Source organism: Phascolarctos cinereus, unplaced genomic scaffold (genome assembly GCF_003287225.1).
Source record: "Phascolarctos cinereus isolate Bilbo 61053 unplaced genomic scaffold, phaCin_HiC Scaffold_726;HRSCAF=1367, whole genome shotgun sequence".
In the NCBI taxonomy this organism is placed as follows: domain Eukaryota; kingdom Metazoa; phylum Chordata; class Mammalia; order Diprotodontia; family Phascolarctidae; genus Phascolarctos; species Phascolarctos cinereus.
In genome coordinates, this window is record NW_027556098.1 from 39,765,439 (window position 1) to 39,779,196 (window position 13,758).

The 13,758-nt window shown below is 34.7% G+C and overlaps 1 protein-coding gene across 3 annotated transcripts in view; it reads left to right on the forward strand.

Moving 5' to 3' along the window:
* The window catches only part of ZBTB21 (zinc finger and BTB domain containing 21), a 45,259-nt gene extending 32,849 nt beyond the window's left edge, over positions 1-12,410 (forward strand). For all 3 annotated transcript variants that reach the window (XM_020976254.2, XM_020976255.2, XM_020976256.2), the window contains one exon: positions 5,342-12,410. In XM_020976254.2, coding sequence (XP_020831913.1) covers positions 5,355-8,516 — 3,162 coding nt within the window. In that variant the 5' untranslated portion in view covers positions 5,342-5,354 and the 3' untranslated portion in view covers positions 8,517-12,410. The remainder of the gene's footprint in view (positions 1-5,341) is intronic.
* Positions 12,411-13,758: the final 1,348 nt, after the last annotated feature.

The window sequence follows — 13,758 nt, forward strand, 5'->3', positions numbered from 1 at the left end:
AGGAAGGGAAGTGGGGGCACCTACTGGAGACTATCTTATGGAGGATTTTAGCCATATAAGTGAGGACTATTGAGGATGGATGAATCAAGTAAGGGTTTTTGAGGATGGGAAAGATATGGATGTCTTTGTAACAAGGCAATAAGGAAGCAGCCAGTAGATGGGAAGAGATTGAAGATAAGTACATGACTTGAGCCCCTAGCTGGTACAGTGGATAGAGCACTGGGTCTGGAGTCAGAGTACCTGAGCTCAAATTCAGTCTTAGACACTTACTAGCTGTGTGACGCTGGACCCTTAGCCCTGGTTGCCTCAGTTTGGTCATTAGTTAAATGAGCTAGAGAAGGAAATGACAAAACATTCTAGTATTTTTGCCAAGAAAACCCCAAATGGGGTCACAGAGAGTCAGACACGACTAAGACAACTGAACAACAATAGCAACATGTGAATTGGGGTGACAGAGGGGACAGTCTACTAGGGAAGACAAGATGGAATGGAATCACTTGTGCATAGAGGAGACTTGGTGAGGAGAATGGCTACTTATGAGATAGGGTGAAATAATCAATAGTAATGGAAGACATCAGAGTGATGTGAAGTGAGCAGTTGGAGAGAATAGGGAACTCTCAGTGAAATGTACATGAAATGTGCATTTATCAGCTGATAAAGTGTTGGGAGGAGGAGCTGTGTGAAACTTGAGGAAGGATGAAAAAATTTAAAATAGGGTGTGGTGAGGACAATGAATTGATTAAGGTCCTTGCCTTGTCACAGTGATGGCCCATTTTAGATTATGTAACATAAATTTGTAGTGGACCCAGTCAGCACATTTTCATGATTCTCTCCAGCTTTGTTCAGCATCATGTGAACAGGAAGGAAGGCAGATGATGATGGGATTTAGCAGCACAAGATCTTCAGTAGGCTAAAGGGGCAAATAATTCAAAGGAAGAGAACAGTGTAGAGTTGAATTGGTCAAAGGGTCAAGATAAGGAGTTATTGAAAGTACTGTCTAGTTTTCCAAATATGATCTAGAGCACCCTTTTCTGCCTGCTCAGTCTGAGGCCAGCTTCTTGTGCATCTGCAGTGTCTAAGATATGCATACACACACACACGCGCACATGCACATTTGCGCGCACATGAACTAACTCTGTAGAGCGTCCATTGAATTACATATTATAGTCTGGACAATAGGTATTCTTTGGTATTTTACCAGTAACTGTTGGAGGTGTTAGATGCCTTCTACTTAACAGGAAGGTCAGGAATAAGTAAAAGTTTATTTTTGGCTTATTTTTACTTTCCCAAAGCAGTGGTAATAAAGTAGTCTCCAGAATTATTTTGGATAGCTCTTTCCACTTCAATCTTCTCTACCTATTTCTTTGATCCACTGACACTGGCCTCCTGGCTGTTTCACAAACAAGACATTTCATCTCTTGGCTCTGGTCATTTTCACTGGCTGTCCCCCATGCCTGGAATACTCTTAACTCCTCCATTCCACTTACTAACTTTCCTGGCTTCCTTAAAGTCGCAACTAAAATCCCGCCTTTTACTGGAAGCCTCTTCAACCCTTCTTAATTCCAGTGCATTTCCTCTGTTAACTATTTTCTATTTATCCTATACACACACATACATACATATATACACATACATACATACATACATACATATGTGTTTACATATTATCTCTCCCATTAGATTGTGAGTTTCTTGATGGGAACTGTCTTCTTCTGCCTCTTTTTGTGTCACCAGGGCTTAGTACAGTTCCTGGCACAGAGTAGGTACTTAATAAATATTTATTGATTGAGTGATTGATTCCCTTGTTTTAAATCCCATTTGGTGATGATATAGATCTCAAGGCAGGGCATCAAGCAATCCAGTATAGGGTCTGGCACCCTTTATCCTATAAGTAATAAGGAACAGATAGGAAGACTGTGGTCCCTCAGTGGCAGTTGCCTGTGAAAACTTACAGGGAGATCATCTGAATTCCTCAAGGTGAGTCTGGTCTCCTTATGTATAGCACTAGGGAATTCAGCGTTAATGGCTCAGGTGGAGGAATTGACTACTAGCCTGGCTAGGTACAGGTAATCCTTTTTATCCAGTCTTTAGGTACAAGGAGAGGTCCTGATGCTGGCTAGCTATGGCCAGTCAACATTGTAATCTATCATTGACTGTACCCTTAATAGGTTACAGACTTAAGCTGAATAGTAAGTGTTTATTCTCCATACTAATGACTTGGTAAGTTTGGATTCCTGGGTACAGTTTTCAAGCCTGTGCTCCAGGACTGTCATGGAATCTCTCATGAGCTTTTACTAGGACTTATTTGTTCAGTTGAGTCCAGCTCTTCATGATCCCTTGGACCATAGCATGCCAATACCATCCATGGGATTTTTTGGGCAAAGATGCTAGAGTGGTTTGCCTTTCCCTTCTCCAGTGGATTAAGACAAGTTAAGTGATTTGTTCAGCTTGTAATTGTCTGAGGCCACATTTGAACTCAGGTCTTCTTGACTTCAGGCCCAGTGCTATATTGACTGAGCCATCTAGCTGCACCACTAGGACTTAACCTTGCCTTTATAATGGGCCATTAGCTCCTATAACTTATTCCTTTGGTTTTTGCTTTGGGGATAGTTAAGCTAAATTCTTGAGTGGTTATTGATCTCATTTAGGAGACTAGTGTTATAGAACTTGATAAAATCAGCTGATCATCATCCATAAACGAGAACATCTGGAGACTTCACCATTTTTCTATCTCATACCTCCCATGATATTAATAATCAGAGGATTGTCAAAGGAAATTCTCCAGTGAATCTATCAAGGACTCTTGTACAATTTTCACACACTTCACATAAACTTTGTAAGATGAAATATTTTTAAAGCTGTATTTATGGTAAAAAAAAAATAAGTACAGTAGGATGCTGTATTCTCTATGACTTTTCTTAAGTTATGTGGTGGAAAAGATATCCGACCTAATACAAGTATCTTGCATATAGGTGCTTGATAAATGCTTGTTGGATTAGATTGCTATAGAATGTAGCTATAAAATATAATTTGAAAAAGCTTGTGTGTTGCCTTTTCACATTTTCATCAAGGATGGCTTGATAAGGTTATATAAAGGATCAAGTGTTCTCACAGAGATTTTGTAGAGATAAGAAATTAGGCATGTGGCTTGCTAGTTAATGGATACTTTCTTAATCACTTTTTTTTTTTGGCTAGGCAATGGGGTTAAGTGACTTGCCCAGGGTCACACAGCTAGTAAGTGTTATGTGTCTGAGGCTGGATTTGAACTCAGGTCCTCCTGAATCCAGGGCCAGTGCTCTATCCACTGCACCACCTAGCTGCCCCCTTAATCACTTTCTTTCAGACATTTTGAAAATAGATTGTGAAATTTCTTCCAAATTGTGTCACCTCTACCATAGACTCCTAATTTCATCTGGTCTGTCTGTTTTTGGCCTCTTTTTGTTTTGATGCCATTTCTAGTTCTTCTTTAAGTGTGTAGAGTTCAGCTGTTGTTCTGTTGTTATTGGTGGGCAGAATTGTTACAGAAATTCCACTTACATTGTTTCACATTCTAGGCATGATCTAGTTTAACTGGATTTCGCATCAGATTCTGCAAGCATAGTTTTCTTTCCATAACATCTTGCTATTTGGAGTCAGTACTTGTGCTTCTGCTTTACTTCTTCATAAGATTTTTGAAAATGTATTTATATGACTAAATCAGTGTTGCTGTTGCTCTATTAGTAAATTATTATTATTGCTAATAAAATTATTACTGCTAAATTATTATTGCTTTATTACTAAATCTTGCTATATTATATATGAAATATATTTAATATATAATTGTAATATAATATATTATACACATAAAATATAATATTATTTAGTATAATATATACATATACTAAATAATGCTATATTGCTTAGTTTAATAAGATGAAGTGCTTACCCTTGAGGTACCTAGAACCTAGAAATAGATTTTGTTGCTCTCTTTGGGGTGATTTCTTTATATCAATTCAACTTCCATAGGAAATGGGGATAGTTTTATATTGATTTCAATTCCTTTATCCATTTTCAGTGTCATGTAATTTAAATAGCTCATATTAGAGCTATTTTAATATCTTATTTTTATCCTAGTTTTTTGTTCACTTTAACTTTTGATCTAATTCATTGACAATTTGACTATTCTCAGCTTATTCCAGAATGAACCAAATGCGTTTAAACAATAATTTCCAGTCTGTAATGGTATATTCAGTTTCCATTTTTGTAATTTTTCTGAGTCCTTGCCAGGTCCAACCTCTTTCAACTCTCCTGAATCACATTTTACACTGTAATTTTTTTTTTGCCTCCTCTCCTATATTTTCTTTGCATTGAAGTCACAGGAGGGTCTTATTTGAGTTCTTCATAGGACTTCTCTATTTCCTTTTCTTCAGCAGAACAGATGCCTCAAAACCTATTTATCTTCATAGTAAACCTTTTGCTTATTTTCATTAAGAATACTACAAAACAGGATGATTAAATTTCCCATAAAATTATATTTTCTAGTCTTTGGATACATGATAAAGCCAACTCTGCATATCTCTTTTATCTGCCTTTTGTAGGAGAGCTTATGAACCAGTCTTCATTTAGCTTCAACTCTCTTATTTTCCAGTTTCATTTATAGAGAAAAAAAAATCAATGTCGCTATGATGTAGTTCCACTATTAATAAGTCACTGAAAAAAGATTTGGCATTTAGAATATAAACAGGTTAAGTTTGTAGACCTTTAAAACCTTTGATTCTTCATCCCCCTTCCCTCTATCTTCCACAACTTTGCCACTGTCATTACAGAAGAAAAAGGGCCTTGTGTAAGATTAGAGCCAATTTTACCTTTGTTTCATAACCCAAAGAATTTGTCACCTAGTGACCAGCCTCTTTGTACCTATCTGAAAAAACACATATAGTACAGTTTGCATGGTACTACCATATCCTTTTAGACCCTGGGGTCAACTCAGTATCAGGATGAGGGTTAGGAATAGAACTTTTGTAGAAGACAAAACCACATTTCTTAAGTGGTATAGTTCAGATTTTTTTTCTAATTTAGGTAGGTTTTTCTCCTCTATGATAAATTCATGAAGAAATATTATTGGGCATATTTTGAAAGGAATTTTATTCAATAAAAGCCTTATTGGTGTGGCCCTTTTAGTCTCTAGTTCAAGGAGTCTCTCTGTCTGAAAATACTTGTTAAACCTTTGTTATACCTTTATTTTAAATAATTCTTCAGTGTTTGTGATTAGTTAGAATGTAATTTATTCACATGAAGAAACATGACATTTTGTATGTGTTTTCAATGTTATTTAACATTGTTCATACAATTTTTTTTTCAGATAAACCCAAACAATGGAGGGACTTCTGCATTATATAAATCCAGCACATGCCATTTCTCTCCTCAGCGCTCTAAATGAGGAGCGTCTCAAAGGACAGCTCTGTGATGTTCTTCTAATAGTGGGAGACCAAAAATTTCGAGCTCATAAAAACGTCTTGGCTGCCAGCAGTGAATATTTTCAGACTTTATTCACAAATAAAGAAAATGAGTCCCAAACAGTATTTCAACTTGACTTCTGTGAACCAGATACTTTTGATAATGTATTAAATTATATTTACTCTTCATCTTTATTTGTAGAGAAAAGCAGCCTTGCTGCTGTGCAAGAACTTGGCTACAGTCTTGGTATTTCTTTCCTTACTAACATTGTTTCCAAGACACCACAAATCTCTTTTCCAGCATGTCCCAATAAGAAAAAAATATTTCAAGAAGGAGATGAAAGTAGCTCTCAAAAAAGAAGTGTTATTGTTTGTCAAAGCAGAATTGAAGCACAGGGAAAGAATGCTAGTCAAATTCAACATGACCTAAGCCATACTTCAAAGCCTTCACCTAGCATTGCAGTCAAGAATAATATGAGTAGACCACATGTCACAAAACCAATTGAACCACTTCACAATTTGTCATTAAATGAAGGAAGGTGGCCAAAAGAAAGTTCTTTGTGTTATCCCAAGCTTATTGAGCCTTCTGGATCTTTGGATGATCAGTGTAGAAGTGGTTTGGTAAAAAGAAATACAGTGTTACCTTCAAAACCCCTACAGGACAGAGAAACTTCAGATGATAAACAAGGAATATGTAGTCAGCCTTTAAGAGAGAAAGCTATAGAAATGTCTTTGAAAAAACCACAGCCACCTGTTTTGTCTCTTTGTAGCTCATCAGAGGCTCCATATCTGTTACAAGAAACTGGCAAAGGAAGCAGTCAAGGGGAAGATAGAAATTTACTGTACTACTCAAAATTAGGATTAGTGATCCCATCTAGTGGACCAGGTCCTAGAAACCAAAGTATCGACGGAAGTGGCCCACTTGTTAAGAGTCTTCTCCGACGGTCATTATCAGTGGATAGTCAGGTTCCTATGTATTCTTCGGTTAGTTTGAAAACCTCACAAGGACCATCTTCAATAACAAATGATGCACCAGAGAAAACATTTAGTGCTGCATCTCAAAAGTCATCTTTGAAAGAGTCTACTGAAAAAACAGTGCTAGTTGACCAGACACAGGTCATACACCCACATCGCCTTAGGTCCTTCAGTGCCTCTCAGTCATCAGAAAGGGAGATAGCCTCACCTGTTACAGAGGTACGAATAAAAACTGAGCCTAGCAGTCCACTTTCAGATCCTTCTGAAATAATCAGGGTCACTATAGGAGATGCAGCAGCATCAGTTAATAAAAACTTCTCTTTTAAGATAGAAGATGATCAAGGTCACCAAAGTAGAGTCATAGCAAAAAGGAGATTTCAAGCTGACCGAAGGTTACCATTTAAAAAACTGAAGGTAAATGAGCATGGTTCTCTTGGATCAGAGGATAATTTTGAAGAAAACTCAAGCCCTACTCACCTAGATGCTGAGTTCCCAGATTCAGATTTTAGTAAAGATGAATATAGTGAGTTGGAGGAAACTAGACCAAATAGAAAATTTAAATGCAAGCATTGCCTTAAAATTTTTAGATCCACAGCAGGTCTTCATCGTCATGTTAATATGTACCATAACCCTGAAAAACCTTATGCTTGTGATATTTGTCACAAACGATTTCATACAAACTTCAAAGTCTGGACACATTGTCAGACACAGCATGGGATTGTGAAGAATCCATCACCAGCTTCTAGTTCACATGCTGTCTTGGATGAAAAATTCCAAAGAAAATTAATTGACATAGTCAGAGAGAGAGAAATTAAAAAAGCCCTGATTATTAAATTAAGGCGTGGCAAATCAGGTTTTCAGGGACAAACCAGTTCACAAGCACAGCAAGTCATCAAAAGGAACTTAAGATCCAGAGCCAAAGGAGCATACATTTGTACTTATTGTGGGAAAGCATACCGTTTTCTTTCTCAGTTTAAACAACACATAAAAATGCACCCAGGAGAAAAACCACTAGGAGTAAATAAAGTTGCCAAACAAAAAGAACATGTTCCTCATGAAAGTTCAGTAGAAAAGGAGACTTACCAGTGCCACCTCTGCAATGCTAAGCTCTCCTCTCTTTTAGAACAAGGAAACCATGAACGATTATGCAGAAATGCTACAGTTTGCCCTTATTGCAGCCTTAGATTCTTTTCCCCAGAACTGAAGCATGAACATGAAAGTAAATGTGAGTATAAAAAGCTGACTTGCCTTGAATGTATGCGTACTTTTAAATCTTCTTTTAGTATTTGGCGCCACCAAGTTGAAGTTCATAATCAGAATACCATGGCTCCACCAGAAAACTTTTCTCTTCCTATTGCTGACCACAATGGTGATGTTACTAGTACTTCAAAACTGCAGCCCCAGTCTGAGCTAAATAAAGTAAACCATTTTATTACCACAAAAGAAGATGGAGTATTCAGTGATTCTTCAGAACAAATTAATTTTGATTCAGAAGACTCTTCATGTCTCCCTGAAGACCTGAGTGTTTCTAAACAACTTAAAATTCAGATCAAGGAAGAGCCTGTAGAAGATACTCAGGATGATGCATCTGGAACTAATTTAGCTTCAAAAGATGGAGTATGTAATAAAGACTCTGGTGTATGGCCCTGTGAAAAGTGTGGGAAAATGTTTACTGTACATAAACAGTTAGAGCGTCACCAGGAGCTTTTGTGCTCTGTGAAACCATTTATTTGTCACGTATGCAACAAAGCTTTTCGTACTAACTTTCGTCTCTGGAGCCATTTCCAGTCCCATATGTCCCAGACTACGGAAGAATCTGTACGTAAAGATCCTGAGTCATGCCCCCCAGCTCACTCCCCATCACCACCACCTCTGCCTCCAGCACTGCCCAAAATTCAGCCTTTAGAACCTGACAGCCCTACTGGTTTGTCTGAGAGTACATCTACTACTGAGAAACTGTTTGTTCCCCAAGAATCAGACACACTCTTTTATCATGCCCCACCCCTTTCAGCAATCACATTTAAAAGGCAATATATGTGTAAGCTTTGTCATAGGACATTTAAGACTGCATTTAGTCTTTGGAGTCATGAACAAACACACAATTAACAATTAAGAGACTCATCTGTTAAGAAATTGGAAATTATTTCCAGAATACTTAAGAAATTCAACTTAAAGATTCAAACAAGTGGTAAGAGACAAAAATGGCAAAAAATAAAGGTTGGAACTTCTTGGGTTTTAAGATGAATTTAACTGCTGTTAGAAGATAGAATTCTAAATAGGCTTCTGAAAAACAAAGTTTTGTGGTCTGGGATCTAATAGCAGAATAAATTTATTAACTTTGGAATTTTTATATTATCTTTATTGTATGTATAGTTCTTCATTCCATGAAGTCACTATAATTTTCAAATCTTGGCTGCTAACAGTGAGTTAAAATTAGCAGAATACTATAACTGACTTCTTGTTTCAATTATATTGAACACTCATATATTCTGTTGAAGCTCCATTAAATACTTGTCACATTCTTAAATATTTGTCATGTTCTTGAAGTTAAGTTTATAGGGAAGAAGTGGATTTAGTATTTTGTTGTATTGATTTAGGTTTTAGTATCCTTTAGCAGTAAGTATAAATCTCAATTTTCACGAGTTACCCTAACATTTAATAGAAAGGTTTTTATATCTTATGGTCATGTGGAATTTTTTTTATTATTATTATATTATTCTTGTGCAAAATTTTAATGAAGCAAAGTCAACATAGTAATAGTAATACTTGAGTTGATATGAAGCTGAGAAACTACCAGTCGTTAAGTACTGTTATTAACAGTGGTTAAATGCTAAAGAAGGCTTGGGAAATTAAAATGTACTGCTTAATAAGAGGATTTAACAGTTTACAATAGCTTCAGTAATTGTAATAAAACAGTATTCCACTATGTTGTAATGTAAACTATAGCATTCAAATACAAAGAACATTTGAATGGATTTTCAAAGTTTTGTGTTTCTCATAGTTGATACTATTTGTTTTTTTTTAAGATGGAATGTATTAGAACTTGAAACACTGAAACAGATAGTTAAGATAAAAAGGAACATCATACACATGGCACTAATTTTTCATTATAATACTAATTGTACTTTTGAACAAAAAGTTGGAATATGCACATAGCTATCAAATAACATGAAGTAGGTAGACTCTATATTTTAAAATAACATTATATATGCTATAATTCAAAGCTGAGGGAAAAGCACCAGACTACATTTTTCTAGAATGGCATATATAATATATATACATATGTATTTTCTGTCCACTTATTTTTTGTGATTTGTGTTAAAATTCTTTGCTTTGGGGGTTATCCTTTTCAAAAGGTAGTAATAATAGTGGAAAGATGTAAAAAAAATTGTTAAAAATGAAGGCAAAGGTCCAAAGTTAATTTTTGTCAGAGTAGAGTGGAATAATATGAAAGTATTGAATTAATCCTTGTAAAGATAATATGAGTTAAATTTCAGAGTTTTAAAAAGCGTATTCTTTTTGGCAGGTAGGGGGAAGAAACTCCTTTGACTAGAAAAGGATTTGCTATTGCTCTAGTAGAGCACTACACCTTTCTTAACTATATTTACTCATATTCCAGACCAATGGAGAGAAAATGTTAGTATTGAAATTTCTTTTATTATAATACATGGAAACACCTTTTTGTGAAAAAGTAAGTGAATTTGTACACTTCTTAATCTTATATGAAATTTTGTCTTTTATTCCCATATGAAGAGCTATTCTAAGTCATTTTAAAAATCTAAAACAATATTCATAATTGTATCCTGTTTTATCCTTACTGATTTTTTTTAAACTTAGGAAAGCTAACTATTGCTATCTTTACTTTTACATGAGAGAGGAAATCTATGCATCAGAAAGATAAAATTGGGAAATAGTAGTATCTTTTTTTTTAATTCTAGAGGCTTTGGTGTTTATTAGTGTTTCTTCTATAATGTAACTCAAATCTTGAACACTTGGAAAAGATTACATACTTTTGTTGTCAAAAAGAAGATACTTTCCAGAAATTATTATTGCCTGCATAATTATTAATCAGATTAATTTCATCTGGAAAAGTGCATTAATGAAGTATCTTTTTGGACTGTAGGATTATATATCACAAGTTATTATTATGCTTGGTTTTTGAACATTTTTAAGTATTTTTAAAAATCAGTTACAGTTTTTTAAAAATCTAAATACAATCTTAAGTATGGGTTAATATTAAAGTAAAATTTCTAATTTTGAGGATGTTTTGTCTTATGTTTTTAAATTAATGTTCTTATCCATTCAAGGGACACAAGATCTCCAAATAAAGTTTTGAATCTGAAATATTTACATGGCAGTTAATGTTTTTTTCTGTTCTTTTTTCTTTAATATAGGATCTTAAATACCATTTGGACATGAAAGTGTTTATTTTGTTGAGTAAGAAATAAACTATGCTTCCATTCATGTGACCTGAGTAAATTTTCTTGCATAAAACAACAGAAATGTTAGTTGCTTTCATTATTTTCTAATGAGCTTTTAAGAAACTTTTGTTAATGTCAGCATTTCCACAGCAAGGGACAAATTGATAGTTACAAATAAATTATCTTTATTTTTGCAGCTCCTTATAACTTTTCAAGTTGTCTACCTTATTCAGAAATGGATTTATAGGAAGATCACAAAAATGTTTTAATGTATACTTTGTTAACGTGAGAATTTAGGTATTGAGTACTCATTTTCTTACATTAAAAAAATTAACGTAAAGGCTGTACATTCTTATCAAAATAAGCAATGGAAAAATTATATGTTATGTATTTCAGAGTTGGAAACGTGAGCTTTAATATTAATTGAATGTTTTTCTTTAAAACTAGTTTTTATACATTTTTGGTTGAATGGAACCATATAAAGGGATAGCAGTAGTTTTAGCTGTATTTTTGTCTAAAAAATAAGTAATTTTGTCTTTAGACTTTACAGTTAGGGAAGCAATGCATAGCACTCTTTCATATTTCAGAAACATAATATAGACTTTGTTCCTAAATGTACCGTAACATAATGAATGCTATAATTTTGCATGTAACATTAATTGGTGCTTGTAAGAGTAATTTGTGTGGAACAAAAGTTAAATGTAACCATTAGTGGAAAATTGACTTGGGAGGTAAGAGGAAATATAGTAAAGAACTAAATTGTTCTGAAAATAATCTGCCATTCTGTTTTCCACTAAATTCAGCCATTTTAATTTTTCAATACAGTCTGTGTGTATCATCTACACTGGTACTTGTGTGAGTATAAATATTTAGATTACTTAGATTTTTCCTACCAAAAGGACTTAGAAGTAATGCAAAACAGGTTCCTATATTTTTCATGTTATTAATTGATTATTAGCTTTTAATGTCTTGCTGAAATATTTGTGAAAGATGCCATGGAATAGAATCAGTTTGAAATAACAGCCTTATCTGTAAAACACTAAATATAGTTAAGCCTGAAGTTTTTAAAAATATATTTTTTCTTATACTCTTTTTAGATTTGTTATTTGGAGCATTTTTTTTTGTTTTGCCAAATTGAATATACCAGTTTAGTGTTTATATTTATGTTTGTGTCCTGGGTTATTGTGATATTCTACCACAATAAGGAGGAGGAGAGATTTTGAAATAAGAAAAAATATTTATATCACATTTTGTAAAACTTAAAAATACAGACTGAATTGGTGATTTTCCTTGAAAATAACAGAATTCAGTAACATTTAATCTTATTCATTGATGTGTATACCAGAATTTCCAACAAGCTATTCTGATACTGATGCCCTAGTTTTCAAGTGGTGATGCTTTTTCCTTTTGACATCAACCACTTGAAGTTGCTTTAAAATTCTGATTAAAATGGCTGTGAAGGGAAGGAAAAAAGAGCTGTTTTATAGTCCTGCATATTTTGTAGCTATATCTTCATACAGTAAATCATTGTTGAATTTTATTTATGAATAAATAAGTTTTTTTAAATTTCTAACTAAAATTTTGTCTTTTAATCTAATGATAATTCATTGCTTCATTGGTTCCTCTACCAAATCTGAACAGCGCTGACCCTCCCTATAGGTGATCTTTTTTATGTCCTTAGATGACAGGAAGGCTTGTCAGTATGGCTACAGACCACCAAGAAACTGTTTGAAAGGAGGTACAGCTTGAGCCTTGACCCCACAGGCCAGTCAAGTCTGGGGACAGCTTTATTACTTGTTAGGGGGGAAAAAATTTAGTCTAACCCATTTCGTGAGGGAATATTGAGAGATGTTGGTCCTATCACATACTGGAAACACAGCTGGGGTTAATTTTCTTTCCTTGTATTTTACTCTGGACATGGACCCTGATTAAGGTCCCACACAGCCCGCCTTGCAAACAAGGAGACTGAAGATACTCAGTTTTAGACACCTGTGCAAGCATAATAACCTAGCTCATAAGCAGGCAAACAAAGAAGCTCATAAAGATATAATTAAAAGCAAGTAAAACCTAAAGAAAAGCCAGAAGACTATGAGCAAATATATTTTGAAAAAAAAATTAGAACTCCCTGGTCAAAAAGAGAATTCTGTATGCAAAAACCTTCCTAAATGGCTAACAATATTAGCTAATTCAAACACTTATTAAGTACCTCCTATCTAAACAGCAATGTGCTAGTGACTGGGGAAAGATACAAAGTTTAAGAAAGACATCATTGTGCCTTCATAGAGCTCATAGGCTAGTATTAATGACAATAAAATAACAATTATAGAATGAAGTTTTAGTATAAGATCAGTAACTTTCCAAGTCTTCTCTATTACAAGTTATCTTTTTAAAGAGTTGCCACTCCCACCCCTAATCACATAATTAACCCGTCAGCAATTCTCAATTAGCAAACCATCCCTTTAATGACCTACTACAAAGTATTTAGGTTACTATTAACTAGTTCTCCACTTGACCTGAGTACCTGTGAGAAGTAGCCACTACATTAAGATAGCATGAAATTGGGCAACCCTGAAATTGATGAATTCACTACAGGTATGCTAGACTCCAATGGAACTAAGCTATAAACTATATGTATCTTGACTATTTTATGTCCCTATTTCCCCATCATCCCCAGGTTGCCTGAGCATATAGGCAGTCAATAACTGAGTTTTAGGATATATTAGCACACATTTGTATGAGCCAAATTCAAATCTAATGTTCAAAGTTGCATACTCGGGGGCAGCTAGGTGGCACAGTGGATAGAACAACAGCCTTGGAATCAGGAGGACCTGAGTTCAAATCCGGCCTCAGACCAAACACGTGACACATTCTAGGTGTGTGATTGCCTTAAAAAAAAGTTGCATACTCAGCCACATCTCCAAGCACTG